The 15172-nt window shown below is 41.6% G+C and overlaps 1 protein-coding gene across 4 annotated transcripts in view; it reads left to right on the top strand.

The window, feature by feature from the left end:
- LOC140602733 (ribonuclease pancreatic-like) overlaps nt 1–15172 on the top strand; it is a 44707-nt gene that overhangs the window by 8600 nt on the left and 20935 nt on the right. The window contains exon 1 of one of the 4 annotated variants that reach the window (XM_072772696.1): nt 1549–1680. The exons of the other annotated variants lie outside the window; for them this stretch is intronic. Coding sequence (XP_072628797.1) covers nt 1668–1680 — 13 coding nt within the window. The 5' untranslated portion in view covers nt 1549–1667. Of the gene's footprint in view, nt 1–1548; nt 1681–15172 lie in introns of those variants that run through there. 4 annotated transcript variants of the gene reach the window in all.

Here is a 15172-nt window from a genome sequence, read left to right as displayed (position 1 = left end):
ACTCTGGTCTTTTAATACTGGGGAGAGTTACAGTAATAGTCATTTTAATATATAGTGGACAAGGGATACATGGGTGGCTCAGTCAGTTAGGCATCTGCCTTCGGCTCAGGTCATGATCCCAGGGTGCTGTGACCGAGCCCTGTGTCAGGCTCCCTGCTCAGTGGGGAGTCTGCTTCTCCCTCCTCTTCTGCCCCTCTCCTGTGCTCATGCTCTGTCATCTGTCATATATATAAATAAAATCTTTTAAAAAATTAAAAAAATATATATGGTGGACGAACAGAGATGCTAGGATGGCCAGCTAACTTATTTTTACATTCATTATGAGCGTATTCTGGAGCAAATTGTAAAGTTCCCATTTGTAAAAGAATTTACCTAAATTACCTCATTTAAGCCTCACAATAGACTGTAAGGCAGGGTTGAGTGTCCCCAACTCCGAGGCTGTCTGAGGCCCCGACAGGAATGTGATAGCAGGTAGAAGCCCAGGGACAAGCGTCTACCCCAAAGCTTGAGTGTCCTTGGCTGCGGCCTGTGCTGGGGGAGGCCGCCTGTGCGGGAGGGTTAACTAACCTAAGTTCCATCCATCAGGCGCCTCGGGTTCTCATCCACTCGCAGACACCAGCCTTGCCAGGGTCTTGTTTCTAAGTAGTAATGTTTCCTTAATAGTCTATTTACAGAATGTGAGAGATAGGGGCGCCTGGGTGGCTCAGTGGTTGAGTGTTTGCCTTGTGCTCGGGTCAGGATCCGGGGCCCTGGGATCGAGCCCACGTTGGCCTCCTGCTCAGCGGGGAGTCTGCTTCTCCCTCTCCCTTTACCCCTCCCCCTTCCTCTCTCTCTCTCTCTCTCTCTCATAAATAAAATAAAATCTTTTTTAAAAAAAGTGCTTTCTCTAAATCTTTAAGGGGCCATCGTGGTAAGTCCCATTGGTGCTAAGAGTTTTTTGTTGACTGCCATTTTCAGGTCTCCATCCTTGAACAGATTGTGAAATTTATTGAATACTTTTTCTGCATCTAATGAAACGGTCATATAGTAACTCCCAATCAGTCAGTGGTGTGGAATGGTATAAAATTTCTGGACGTAAGCAACTCCATTTTCCTTTTCAACGAATGAAACCTTGATCTGGGCCAGAAGCGGCAATTTACAGGCAATTGCTCATAAAATTTCAACCGGGCAACTGGCATTAGGATCATGTGAGGACAGTAAAATTAGTTAATACATACCAGGGACAATTTCATTTGATAGCACCAATAAAGTAATCAATAAGATAGAATAATCAGAAGCAGCTCAACTGATTAGCACCAAATTAAGAAGTTTTTTTTTTGTTTTTTGTTTTTTTTTTTGCTTCTCTTTATCTAAATCATGTAATTACCTCTTCCTTCTTTTTCATAAAAAACCCTAGCTCTCCCCCCACATGAAGTGGCACTTTTCTGGTTATTCTGGAATCTGTGCTCCCCGAATTGTAACTCTGAGACCCCAAATAAAAGTCTTTGTTCCTTTTAAGTTTCACTTTCTTTTCCTGGTTAACAATGGAGTGAATTACATTAATTGATTTTAGAGTACTAAACGAACGTTGGCTTAAATCCTTTTTAGTTATGCTAAATTATTTTTTTTTTGTATATAACTGAGTTGACTTTGCTAATATTTAAGGATATTATTTTGCATTTGCGTTCATGAGTGAAATTGGTATGTATTATTATTATTTTTTGTATCATCTTGTCTGATTTTGGTATCCAAGTTATAAGTTAGCCTTCAGAAATGACTTGAAGACTATTCCTTCTTTTTCTATTTCCTATAATTGGAATTGTGTATTATTTTATTATTTACAGAACTCATCTGTAGTGGTGTCTGGCCCTAACATTTTCTTTGTGACTATTTTCAATTTCTGTTACAATTTTTTTTAATGGTTATGGAGATAATGAGTTTTCTATTTCTTCTTGAGATAGCTTTAGCAGGGTGCATTTTAATCTAGGAGTTTATCCATTTCATCTAAAGTATTTAGATGTATTAGCACAACCAGGTGTTGTATGGAACTGTTGAATCACCACATTGTACCTTTGAAACTAATGTTACAGTGTATGTTAACTAACTGGAATTTAAATTAAAACTTAAAAAAATAAATATATCAGCATGAAGCTATTCATAATCTGTTTAATATTTGGAACAACATCTGATTTCTTTTTTTTTAAGATTTGATTTATTTATTAGAGAGAGAGAGAGAGACAGGCAGAGGGAGAAGCAGGCTCCATGCAGAGAGCCGGACATGGAACTCCATCCCGGGACCCCAGGATCATGCCCTGGGCTAAAGGTGGTGCTAAATCGCTAAGCCACCAGGGCTGCCCCAACATCTGATTTCTGTTCTGACATTTTATTTGTACCTTTTTGTTGATAAAACTTACAGATGTGTCTCTCTTATTAGGCTTATTAAGCAAATACTTTTTTAGATATGCAGAAACTAAATGAGTTCATTGCCTGAAGGAAGTCCTTCAGACAGGAAAAAAAAAGACAACAAGTAGAAATAGGAATGAATTGTGTAGACAAGGAATGGAGGACATTGGAAATTGTAACTACATGACAATATGAGTAATTGCTGGGAATAGTGCATAGAAATAGTTTTGGAAGTTTTGAGTTATAATCCTAAAATACTGGATTTTGTTCTCCATGAGGGAGTATGCTTATTTTCTAAACCAAAAGCTCTGATAATGTCATTTTATTTAGCCTTCCAATAAATGTCAAATGCAGTAAACTTGTCTTCAAATTAAAAAGAAAAAATCTTGGGCAGCCTGGGTGGCTCAGTGGTTTAGTGCTGCCTTCAGCCTAGGGTGTGATCCTGGAGACCTGGGACCGAGTCCTACGTCAGGCTCCATGCAGGGAGCCTCTTTGTTTGTTGAGATTACAGCTGACTAGATTTGGGGGGGTTGTTTTGTTTTGTTTCAAATATTTTATTTACATATTTGAGAGAGAGAGCGCATGAACATATGAGGTGGGTAGGGGCAGAGGTGAAGCAGACTTTACCTCTGCCCCTTCACGAGGACTCTGAGCTGAAGCCTGCCACTTAACTGACTGAGCACCCAGGTACTCCTGTTTTGTTTTGTTTTTTTAAGATTTGTGATTTTTCCAAATTTCCTAACATTTCTATGTTGCATATGTGTCACTTCTCTAATTAGAATTTTTAAAAAAATATTATTTAGGATATTGGCTCCTTAAATCAGATGTTCTGAGGTCCTTTACAGCCTCACCAAATCCTCTTCTTGCTGTAATGAGAATCACACATTTGCCTAAAATTTTAGACTCCTCCTCCAGGTGGGTGATAATGATAGAGCAATGTTTGGAATCCCTGGGTTGCTCAGAGAATTCTTGGCTGATTTTTGTGGGGCTAGTTCACTTCTTTCTCCCCAAGGAGACTTCAAGGAAAATGCTTCACCCTCTAGATAACTATATTTTTAAAAAATTATTTATTTGTTTCTTTTAGAGGGAGAGAGAGAGAGAGAAAGAGAGAGAGTAAGCAAGTGAGTGCCAGGAGGGGCAGAGGGAGAGGGAGAGAGAAACTTAAGCAGACTCCTTGCTGGATGTGGAACCTAATGTGCAGCTTGTTCTCAAGACCCTGAGATCTAGACCTAAGCCCAAACCAAGATTTGATCATTTAACCAACTACACCACCCAGGGGCCCTAATTGCAATTTTTTAAAAATTGTAAAAATTGTCTTTGGGATTTTGATAAAAATTGCATTGGAACTGTAGATTGATTTGAGTAGTATGAACATCTTAACAATATTAATTCTTCCAATCCATGAACGTAGGATGTCTTTCCATTTATTTGTGTCTGCTTTAATTTCTATCATCAGTGTTTTATAGTTTTCAGGATATACGTCTTCTACCTCTTTGATTAGGTTTATTCCTAAGCATTTTATTCTTTTTAGTGCTGTTGCAGTGGGATTGTTTTCTTAACTTCATTTTCAGATGGTTTGCTGTTGGTGTATAGAAATGCAACTGATTTTGTATCCTGTAATTTCAATGAATGTTTATTAGTTGTATCAGTTGTGTGTGTGTGTGTGTATGTGTGTGTGTGTGGCCTTTAGGATTTTCTGCATAAAAGGTCATGTCATCTGCAGAGATAATTTTATTTTTATTTTTCATATATCTGATAAGAGGTTAATTTCTTTCTTTTTTTTAGAGGTTAATTTCTAAATATATTAGGAACTATATAACTCAATAGCAAAAAGAATAATTAATCCAATTTTAAAATGGGCAAAAACTTGAATAGACATCTCTTCAAAGAAGACATACAGATGGCCAACAAGTATATGAAAATATGCTTAACATTATTAACCATCAGGAAATGCAAACAAAACCACTTCATACTTGTTAAAAGATACTGAGATAAAACTTTCACACTTGTTAGAATGGCTCTTATCAAAAAGATAAGAGATAACCAGTGGTGGGTATGGAGAAAAGACAACTCTTCTGCACTAGCGATAGGAGTGCACATTGCTACAGCCACTGTGAAAAACACTACTGAGGTTCTTCTTCAAAAATAAAAAATGGAATGCCTGGGTGGCTCAGTGGTTGGGCATCTGCTTTGGCTCAGGGCATGATCCTGGTTTGGGGATCGAGGCCCATGTCAGGCTCCCTGTGGGGGGCCTGCTTCTTCCTCTGCCTGTGTCTCTGCCTCTTTCTCTCTGTGTCTCTCATGAATAAATAAATAAAATCTTTAAAAAACAAACAAACAAAATTTAAAAAAATGGAATTGCCATTTGATTCAGCAATTCCACTTCTAGATATATATCCAAAAGAATTCAAGTCAAGATCCTGGACAGACAGAGTCTGAAGTGGAGGACAGTCTTGTGCAACTGAACCCTTAATCTGTGAGATATGTACTAACTCTAGGTAGTTACTGTGAGAATTAAATTAAACTACAGGACACCCCATTGGTGCCTGCAGCGAACTGGAAAATTGCTTGCTGTGGAAAACCACAGCAAAACCACATATAGTGCCAGAAGTTTTGTGAATTAAAAAATAGACCCATAATAGGAAAAAAAAAAAAAAGATCCTGAACAGAGATCTGCACCCTCATGCTCGTTGCAGCATTACTCACAATAGCCAAGATATGGAAACAACCCAAACGTCCATCAACAGATGAATGAATAAAGAAAAATTGGTATATACATGTAATAGACTATTTTTCAACCTTGAAAAGGAAATCCTACCATTTGCAACACTGTGGATGGAACTTTAAAACATTATAAGTGAAATAGGTCAGTCACAGAAGGATGAACTCTGCATGATTCCTCATAAAAGAGGTATCTAAAATAGATGTATAGACACAGGAGAGTTGTAGATAGGGGGAGGGCGACATGGAGAGTTGTTCAATGTATATCTAGTTAGTTATACAAGCTAAGTAAGTTTGCTGTACAATGTAGTGCCTGTAGCAAACAACAAGGTATTTGGGTATTTAAAATTTTGTTAGGAGGCTAGATCTCAGGTTAAGTTTTACCACAAAACAACAACAACAACAACAACAACAAAGAGACCCAAAGAAACTTTTGGAAGTGATGGTAACATGAGTGTGTAGATGTGTTCAAACTTATTATATGCATTAATTATGTGCAGGTTTTTATTTTTTTTTAATTTTTATTTATTTATGATAGTCACACACAGAGAGACTGAGGCAGAGACATAGGCAGAGGGAGAAGCAGGCTCCATGCACCGGGAGCCCGACGTGGGATTCGATCCCAGGTCTCCAGGATCGCGCCCTGGGCCAAAGGCAGGCACTAAACCACTGCGCCACCCAGGGATCCCTATGTGCAGGTTTTTAAATGTCAATTATACCTCAATAGAGCAGGAAAAAAAAATAAATTGTACTTTCCCTTCTGCCCACAGTTCTGATTGTGGAATGTGTTATAATGAACAGGAATAAATCTTTTGGACTGAGAGGGTTAGACTGGGAGAGCATAGCATTTAGATCAAGAGACCTTCATTTTAGACAAGAGAAGAGATGGACTGAACATAAAATGGACAGACCCAGGGAATTTCTAGAGAACTTACTCTTTGCAGACAATTTCTAAGAGTGTGGAAACCACTTCCTCTTTATTCTTCTGATTTTTTTTATATCTCCTGGGCTTGGAAGGTGGGTCAGGCTTCTCAAAACATAATAAAATTAAGTTTGACTTCAAATATGTCCAGTTTCAAAGACTGCAGACATCCCTTAGCCAAGGGAACACGAAGAGTCTGGAATGAGGAAAATACAAGAGAAGAAAGAAAAAGTAAGATCTCAGCAAAATATCCTGCTTTGCATATATCTTACTGAATTTTTAATTTTCTTACTGAAAAATTTCTGAGCACTGTCTCTGAGCTCTTAGGACTCAGGACTCAGAATAGGAGGAACAGGAAATGATCGGACCTTAAGCCTACAATATCCAATTTACCTCAAGTCGCAGTGTGAGATCCAGTTGCAGGAACCTGTGGCAGTTTCTGCAAAGGTAGAGGTGTCCATGCATTGTGCCCCTCAGCTGTTCTCTCCTGGCCTAACTTAAAGAGACCTTTTGAGGTGTGTGTGTGTGTGTGTGTGTGTGCGCGCGCGTGGGTGTGTGTCTTACAGGAGAGGTGAGCCAGGGAAGGGAGGTGATTTGCTTGATGTTTCAGCATCCTTTCCTTAGTCTCAAAAAAGTGGGGATCAGGAAGTTTCTACTGAGTGGCAACATTCCTGAGAGCCACTGTATTGCCCGAAATTAGAAGTTACTGCGCTACAGGTCTTAACAGTTGGGAAGATAATTCAGTGAAAACATGGAATCATTTTGAAAGTGAACACCCTTAGAATGCATCTCTTTGCTCTCACTACTTGTGCACTGTCATGAATTCAGATGCTCCTGGATTTCTCTGACATAGAAGTCTAGAGACTCTAACATAAATCAGGATCTCCTACATGAACATTCTCAAATAGTCTAAAAGTTTATTAAGTAAAAGTACAAAAATGTGTGAAGGTCCACTAATAATACCCAAGCCAGGTTATGCCCAGCTGATTGTCTCTAGGGTGTTCCGGGTCAGCACATAGTGTTAAGAACAGGGACACACGTGTGCTATAGTAAAATGTGAGTGAGCCATGTAATGGAATAGGCCAGGGGATATGAGACATCTGAAAGGAAGAAAAGGAGACAAAAGGAGACAACAAGAGGAAAGAAGGAGGAAGGAAGGATATAAGGAGACAAGAAGGAAGACTCCATGAAAAGATACAGCTCCCAGTGTGACAGGCACTCTTCCTTCCCTAATGCCTGCGGTCTGGTCTTGCCTTGCATGGAGCCCCTTTCCACTGAGTCCACAGGACTGGAGGCTCCCTGGGACTGGGGTGTGTCTTTGAATCCCTATGACCTGGTACATGACCTGGTTCATGCTGTTTGATTGATGAGTGGGGGACATGTTTACATCTGACCCAAGTTTGCCAAACATCAGTAAGTATATAAATCAGAATATTCTACTGATTGTATGTGGTACTACTCTCTGCTCTATATCTCAGTGATCATTTGTCTGGGTTTCCTGCTTTGAACTCTAGTTGTTCTTTAGGACCAGTGCCATGGTGAGAATCCTAGAGCTTCAAATCTCTTACTAGTGCTCTCCTGTTGAAGGCTGGCTCCGGTTTGTCCAGATCCTCCCTGCTGCTGGCAGGAGCCTCCCTTCAACGGGCGATTCACTGCAAACACCATGGTTCCCACCTGACCGAGAGTGCCAGGCAGTGCTTGAAACCTCCAGCGGTGTCTCTCCTCCCACAGGGCTGGTTCTTCTAGAATTCTGACATCAGCCTGAATCAACTAAACATTTGGCCTTGGACTCTGGTCATTCTCCTTGGGAGCCAGCTCTTTAGACAGTTCAGTATATCATGATAAGAAGCAGCTTCTTTTACTCGGTAGCCGGTCTTAGGGGTTTCTGTGTGACCAAGAGCCCAAAGTGGAGGACATGATTAAGGGGAAGTTGGAAAATGCATGTGTGAGTATCTTAGGTATCCTAATGAATCCTCTGAAAAGTAGTGGTGTGGAGGGGAACTTGATCCTACTGCACACGAATGCAGCGCTGCCCTGGTTAAGAAGGCTTTACGGAAGGCTCTCGAAACCACCAGTCGGACCATCCGTCGAGCCATGGGGGGGTTTAAAATGGAGCCACAGCGCCGTGTGGTTTGCCTTTCTTTCCTTCTCCTACAAAGTGAGTTTCAAAGGTCTTTAATGCCCTCTTATCTTAGAAGATTAGTATTGTGGGAACAGAAGATTCCACAGGTGCTCCACTGGGGTGGGGAGAGGAGAGATAAAGACCAAGTAATTTTACTAATGCAGATTAGTCAATGATCTTAATCCTCTTAGATCTTAGAGGAGGGGTATTGCAGGAGCTTTAGTAGCACTGGATGCTCTCTTGAGAAAGAGGAGTTCCTATGTGTTACGGAAAAGTTTACAAAAATCTGTTTATTGTCATTGGTTCTAAGATATTTGCAATGCATGCTAGAACATGAAAAGCTCTGTTATAAATTCAATTTAACTTTATTTTGTTCTTTGTCTCCAGCCATTTAGGCCCTGGAACCCCATTTCCCTGTAATTCCTGATAAACTGGAAAATGCTCTTGATTTATTTCATGATCCCCATTGGATCCTAGGATTCTTTATCTTCCCCCGTTTGCTCTTCAGTTTCAGTGTAATCTTGGTGTCACACTAGCCAGTGAACTGGGACAATAGGAAGAGCACACAGTTCTGAATGGAATTTATGATGCCAGTCAGTTACTACAGCCTTGTCAGATAGAAGCTGTCAATTGCTGATGGAAAGGTCATGTCATTGACCTTGATGGCACAAGACCTACAAGAGTAACATGAAGAAATTCCTCTACTCCTCCTCCAAGATAACCATGAAATCATATTCCCACTCTCCTCTATTCTTCTGAGAGGTGGGTTGTTGACATGAGAACAGTCTGAACGGGGAGGGGTTTGTGAATGAGGCTGCAGAATGAAGTTAGCCCATGGGAAATTTTGTGAAACCTTTCTCCCTCGATGTACATCCATTCTCTGATGCCAGTGAGCCTTCCAAGTCCAGAAAGCCTCTTCTTAAGTTTCCATAGCTTTATGGGTCTCTATTTGCAGGGAGGACGAAGGGAGGGCTTTCTCTGAATAACAGAGCTTGATTCCTAAGAATTGCAAAACAAATAAGATTTTTAGAATGTTGATCAGTTACTTAGAACCTAACAATTTGAAACATAATTCTAATTTAGTAAAATCTTTAATATATTTATTGTTAGAGATGTAGAAGAATTATGTCCTTGAAAAATTCTTTCAGGTTTAATCAGATCAAGTTTGAGACCTGTGAACTCTGCCCTTGTCTCATCTTTTCTCTCTCACATTAACCCCCACAGAGCTCAATGTGCATGGAAAATCCGTTTGGCATTTTGGGAACTATCTGTACTAACAAAGGAAAAACAAAGACCTAAATGAAACTTATCAAATACCAAGGTAATAACAATGCCATATGGCATAGCCCATGCATTCTGAGGTCACTGCAATTGGGCCACTTGGTGGAAAAGGCAACTTGTTAGGCACTGACCCCGGGGTCCCTCTTTTCATTAAAAAAAAGGGAACCCCCAACAGATATTCATTCCTATTTGCGTGGTGTATAATCCTCATTTTTCCTATTGGAGTTTCTGTGTCTTCCTTTCCTTTCGAACAAATAAAAGATAAGGATATTCCCTCTAGGAAATGGATGCTGACCTAACTTCTGTTAGGATAAGGATTGAATCAGTACATTAAAGCATGCATGTGTGGTGGTGATAGTGGGTGGGGGGAGATCATGAAAATATAAGGAAAAGAGAGAAAGACTTCTAAGGCCACCATCCTTAAAGCAGCCCATGAGGAATTGAAAAAACAAACAAACAAACAAACAGACAAAACAGCAACAACAAAAAGACCCTCTGTTACTTATTTATTTGAGAGAGAGTGAGTGGGAGCAGGGAACAAGGGACCAGCAGAGGGAGGAGAGAGAAGCTCAAGGAGGTTCCATGCTGAGCCTGGAGCCTGACATGGGGCTTGATCCTATGACCCTGAGATCATGACCTGAGCTGAAATCAAGAGTCGATGGCTTCACCGACTGAGCCACTCACTGCCCCAGGAAAGCCTAGATTTCTCAAAGGGGAGACCATGTTGACTGTAGACTCTCATTTGAGTGAAATTTGGATCAATTCACTACAAGGAGTTTATGAGATCCAACCTGAGTACCAGCAGTCAAATCCCAGGTCAACCACTCTCTCCACTGTGACTCTGAGAGCGAGGTGGCATGCCTGTGGGGTTCTGAGGTTCCCTTCAGAGGACAGAAGGATGTAATGAGCCTTGGTACTAGACAGAGAGGAAATGAGTGATGCTTTCCCTTGAGGAGTCATGCTAAGCGTTCTGCCATTGGCAGCAGTAAGTAGGAGCAGTAGGCATTGGAATGATGGTAGTGGTGGCAACAATAAACTATGCTAAGTAATGACAGATTTTGTACAGATGTTAACTTACTGTAAATACTGAGAATAGATAAAAAGTAATTGCATTCAAAACACTAACGCAGAGATTTAGAACCATCATTAGAGAGTGACAGAGAAGGCTGTGAGATGCCCCCACTGGATTACGGAAGATACACAGGGGCTCTCTCTCCATTGGTTCTCTCTCTATATGGTTTTCTTTCTGCCAAAAAAGTGTAATACTTGGACTGGTGTTTGAAAGAATCAGCGTTCCCCATGAGTGATCATGAAAGGCTACTGATGGAATAAAGATCTTCTCTTTGATCGTCCCCTCCTTTCTCAGAGGCCTCCTGAGAGTGGCCTTCTCCTTTATCAGCCTCATTTATCGTGGTCTGATCAGTCTGACCACACAGAGAGCAACAGCCTATCCTCTTTGGGTGCATGGTCGCCATGTGAAGCTGCTAGACAGCTTGTTCTCAGGATGAGGTCATTGAACTCTACTCACCATGTGGTCTGTCCACACATTCTAGATTAAGATGAAGGCTGCCTTCTCATTTCTCTGCTGATGACAAATCCTGAAACTGCACCTGCCCCACTCTAGGTCATCCTGTGTATAGCAATGGCTTTAATCTCCTGGGTCATCCCTATGCACTTGAGCTGTAGGGTTGGTGTGGGATATGGGTTGCGGCTGTCACACAGAGGGCCTGAAAGTACAGACTTGGAGGTTACGCAGAAGCCTCTCCTGCATCACATACGCTCTCTCATCTGTGTGCTTTCTCCCAGTACAGGTTCCTAGAGTCAGGTGTCACATTTAGTTGCCACATCTCTTTAGCCATTTTTAATCTGTAACATTTCCACAGTCTTTGTCTTTTAGATCCTTGAAACTTATGAAGAAATCAGCATCTCTTTTTAATTTTTACTTCTAAATATAATTTTTTAGAACAGTTTTAGAGTCACAGAAAAAATGAGCAGAAAGTACAGAGTTCTCATATGCCCTCTGGCCCCCATGCTTCACATGCACAACCTCCCTCACTACCAACATCCTATACTAGAGTGGCACATTTGTTATGACTGACGGACCACATCGACACCTCATAATCAACCAAGGTCCATAGAATACATTAAGGTTCACTCTTGGTGCTGTATATATGTACATGACTACTTTTCCCCCCCTTTTGTTAGCCTATCTTTTGTCAGTTTAATTTGTAGGTCCCCAGGCACTGAACCCAAGAGAGTAGAGGAAAAAGTTTCCTCCTCACCTCTGTTTCCTCCACCCATTCTGTAATCACATGTCCAGGGTGAGCCCTGGCTCTTCACATCATCAACCCTTGTGCTCATTTGTTCACTCTTGTAATACATCTAACGTAGTTTGAGAATTGCTCTGCCCACACCACTGTAATGAACAAGACTACCCAAAAAAGTTTAGGATGTGTTTGCAGTTTTATACCTAAACCATAAACTCAGAGATAATAAAAGTTGTTTAGTAAGTGTGCGGTACAGCGATGCATAACCAACACGATGTCGTTAGCCTTCGGTTGTACTGCTGTTGCCTTGGGGCTCAAATTCAAGCCTGTGCTTTTTTTCACTACATTATGTTCCTCAAAGTCAGATGTGAAGTTAAGTGGGCATAGAATCAGGAGCAGAAAGTGGTTTTGAGACTGAGATGGTAATATGCAGATAAGCAGGCATATATATCTGGCCACCCCAGAGGGAGGTCTCTTTTCTTTCCTTTAGACTAGTCAACGGACATGATGAACTGATTACAAAGGGCATGCCTGGAAGGGGCTGGAAGGTCAGTGAAAGTTCAGGACAAATCCCAGACCTCCCTGCCTTACTCCCCACACCAGTCTAACTTCAAATACTTTGTTCTGGAAGAGAGTATTTTCTGAAACTTGAAGAATCACCAAGAGCTCAGAAATGTTAAACAAATACTACATTGTTCACTGAGAACTTAAGTCAATAATGATTTCATTATTCAGCTGTAACTCCAGTCATCTGAGCTGGCTGACCAAGCTCCAGCTCTGTGATGTTATCTGCAATGGTGCTTTTTTCTGCGGCCTGGGTATACCTGGGAGATTTGAAGCTGTCTCGAGGCAGCTTCCCCCAGGAGCCTTGCAGGAATCCAGGGCTCTTGAGAGGGAGTGCAGGAGATGGGGCAAGATGGGGGACTGCAGATAAGATAGCCCCGGCTGTGGATCGGCTCCCTTCACCTTTCTGGACACCTTCTGCCTACCAAACAGAAGGTAGTAGCCAAAGGCAACCTCTAGGTGCAAGATGAGCTGCGCTGTTTAGACATCTCTTTCTCCAGCCTTCTTTCACTCCCCTTGCTTCCTATTTACAAACTTATCTGTCGTATTTTTTCCCCTGGGAGACTCAGGCACAGCCAGGGCTCCCACTATCACCCCTGTGGAATTGTGCTCAGTCTGTACATGGAATCCCAGGGCTCTCACAGGGGCACCGCTTTGACCATCTCCGTGCCTACTGCAAGTCACCCCAAAGTAAATCTCAGCGCGTCTACAGTGATGCCCAAGCCCAGATCTGCCTGCATTTTCCTGACACACCCATTCTATTTGCACTGCTGCCCAAGTCTATAAAGATAAAATGTAGGGCGCCTGGGTGGCTCAGTCGGTTACGTGTCTGACTTCAGCTCAGGTCATGAGGAGACCTCAGGGTCCTGGGATCAAGCCCCATGTTGCACTCCCTGCTCAGCGGGAGCCTGCTTCTCCCTCTCCCTCTGCCTGCTGCTCCTCCTGCTTGTGCTCCTTTTGTCTCTGTGTCAAATAAATAAATAAAATCTTAAAAAAAATAAAGATAGGATTTAGAGACTTGTTGGTCTATCCCTCCTCCCAATCAAAAATTTCAATCACTGTCACCTCTACTAATTCAGAATGAAAACTGAACTTTTAATTTTGTCTCTTGAAGAAACAATATCAGTACTGGTAATAATAATAATAATAATAATAATAATAATAATAATAATAATAAAATTCTATTAGGGCTTACTATATGCCTTGAATAGGGTGACCATATAATTTACCCTCTGAATTGGGACACTTTTGAGAGTGAAAAGGGACATTATTACTTATTATGCCAAGAGAACAGGCATGAATAGGGATGGTCTTGGGCAACCAGGGGCATATGGTTTCGGAGCCATGAACCAGTTTCTTGCTATTACGTCACATGACAGAGGGGTAAGGGGAGCTCTCTATGGTGTCTCTTATAAGGGCACTCGTCCCATTCACGTGTGCTCCACCCTCATGACCCAGTCACTCCCCAAAGGTCCCCCCTCCAAATATCATCACATTGAGAGTCAGGTTTTAATATATGAATTGGGTGGCGGTAGGGAAACAAACATTCAGTGTATAGCATCTTAGAGTAGGTACTTTAATTATTCCTCATTTACAGACAAGGAAACAAATTACGGAAGTTGACATATTACTGATTTTTAAATTAGTAATGCAGGACTTTTGTGTATTAATCTGCACTCACCCGGAAAAATGCCAGTCAATGTTGCAGGAATGATTTAAAGGGTAAACTGATTCCACACCCCTGTCCAAATACACTCCAATACGTATGCATTGAGATTCTCTTTTATTATTGCTTTGCCAAGTCATCCAGCCTGTGTGTTTTATAGATGATGAAATCGAGGTCCAGAGAGGTGAAATGATTCTCCTGAACATAGCAACCAGTCATGAAGCTGCAACTCATACGTACAGTCTCTCCACTCTACTGGCTCTATTCAAATACTCAAGAGCAGTTTATGGAAATGAATATTATATCGTATGTGCATAAAGAAGCGACAGTTGTGATGTATGTCAAGTACTTGAGAAAACTCTTGAGAGATTGATATCATATTTTAATCTGTATAATGAAGATAAATACGGCAACCGTGACTTAATGTGTATCATATTTTATGTATATGAAATGAGGCGTCTCAGTAATGGGTCGCAGACTCCTTCTATACTAGATAACTGTCCCCATGACCTAGAAGACAACAGAGATGATGCAGACTTTTTAAAAATGATTTTATTTATTTATTCATGAGACACACACACACACAGAGAGGCAGGCTCCATGCAGGGAGCCCAATGCAGGACTCGATCCAGGGACCCCGGGGTCACGCCCTGAGCCGAAGGCAGACCCTCAACCGCTGAGCCACCCGGGGGCCCCCAGAATCCTGTTTTAAAACAGAGGTTTGAGGCAAACAAGGCCCACTCAGAGGAGAAAATTCCATTGTTGGAAAGGACGTTCTTCTGCTGCTCATATTCTTAGTCAACTTTGCTGCTTCTCAGCGGCATCCTCTTCCCTGTCCGGTACCCACCTCTCCCTTCCCGCCGTCCTTGCGGGCAAGACAGTCTCCTGTATGTACCTTTACCCACCTCTGCCCCATTCCTGGGCTACGCTCTATCTCTGCGCTGTATTTTCAGTGTCTTCTCCTGTACTGGGTCTTTCCTCAAGATGTGCACACCCTCATGTCATGTCATGTCACCCTCACGTCATCTTCTCCCCAGCCACCTCCATCTCACAAGTGCACAAACCCGCTCCTTCTCTTCATGGTCAGCCTCCTTGTTAACTCCATTTCCTTGTCTCTTCCTCTTCAACTTACTGAAACTACTCCAGCAAACACTCCATTGCTCTCTCAATGATAAAATCTCATCATCTAATAAAGTATTTCCTTCTCAAACATCTTTAAAGATTGTAAGGTATGTATATGGCGTATG

The sequence above is a fragment of the Canis lupus genome, chromosome 13 (assembly GCF_048164855.1).
Source record: "Canis lupus baileyi chromosome 13, mCanLup2.hap1, whole genome shotgun sequence".
In the NCBI taxonomy this organism is placed as follows: Eukaryota; Metazoa; Chordata; class Mammalia; order Carnivora; family Canidae; genus Canis; species Canis lupus.
This window is presented reverse-complemented; position numbering and strand designations above follow the sequence as displayed.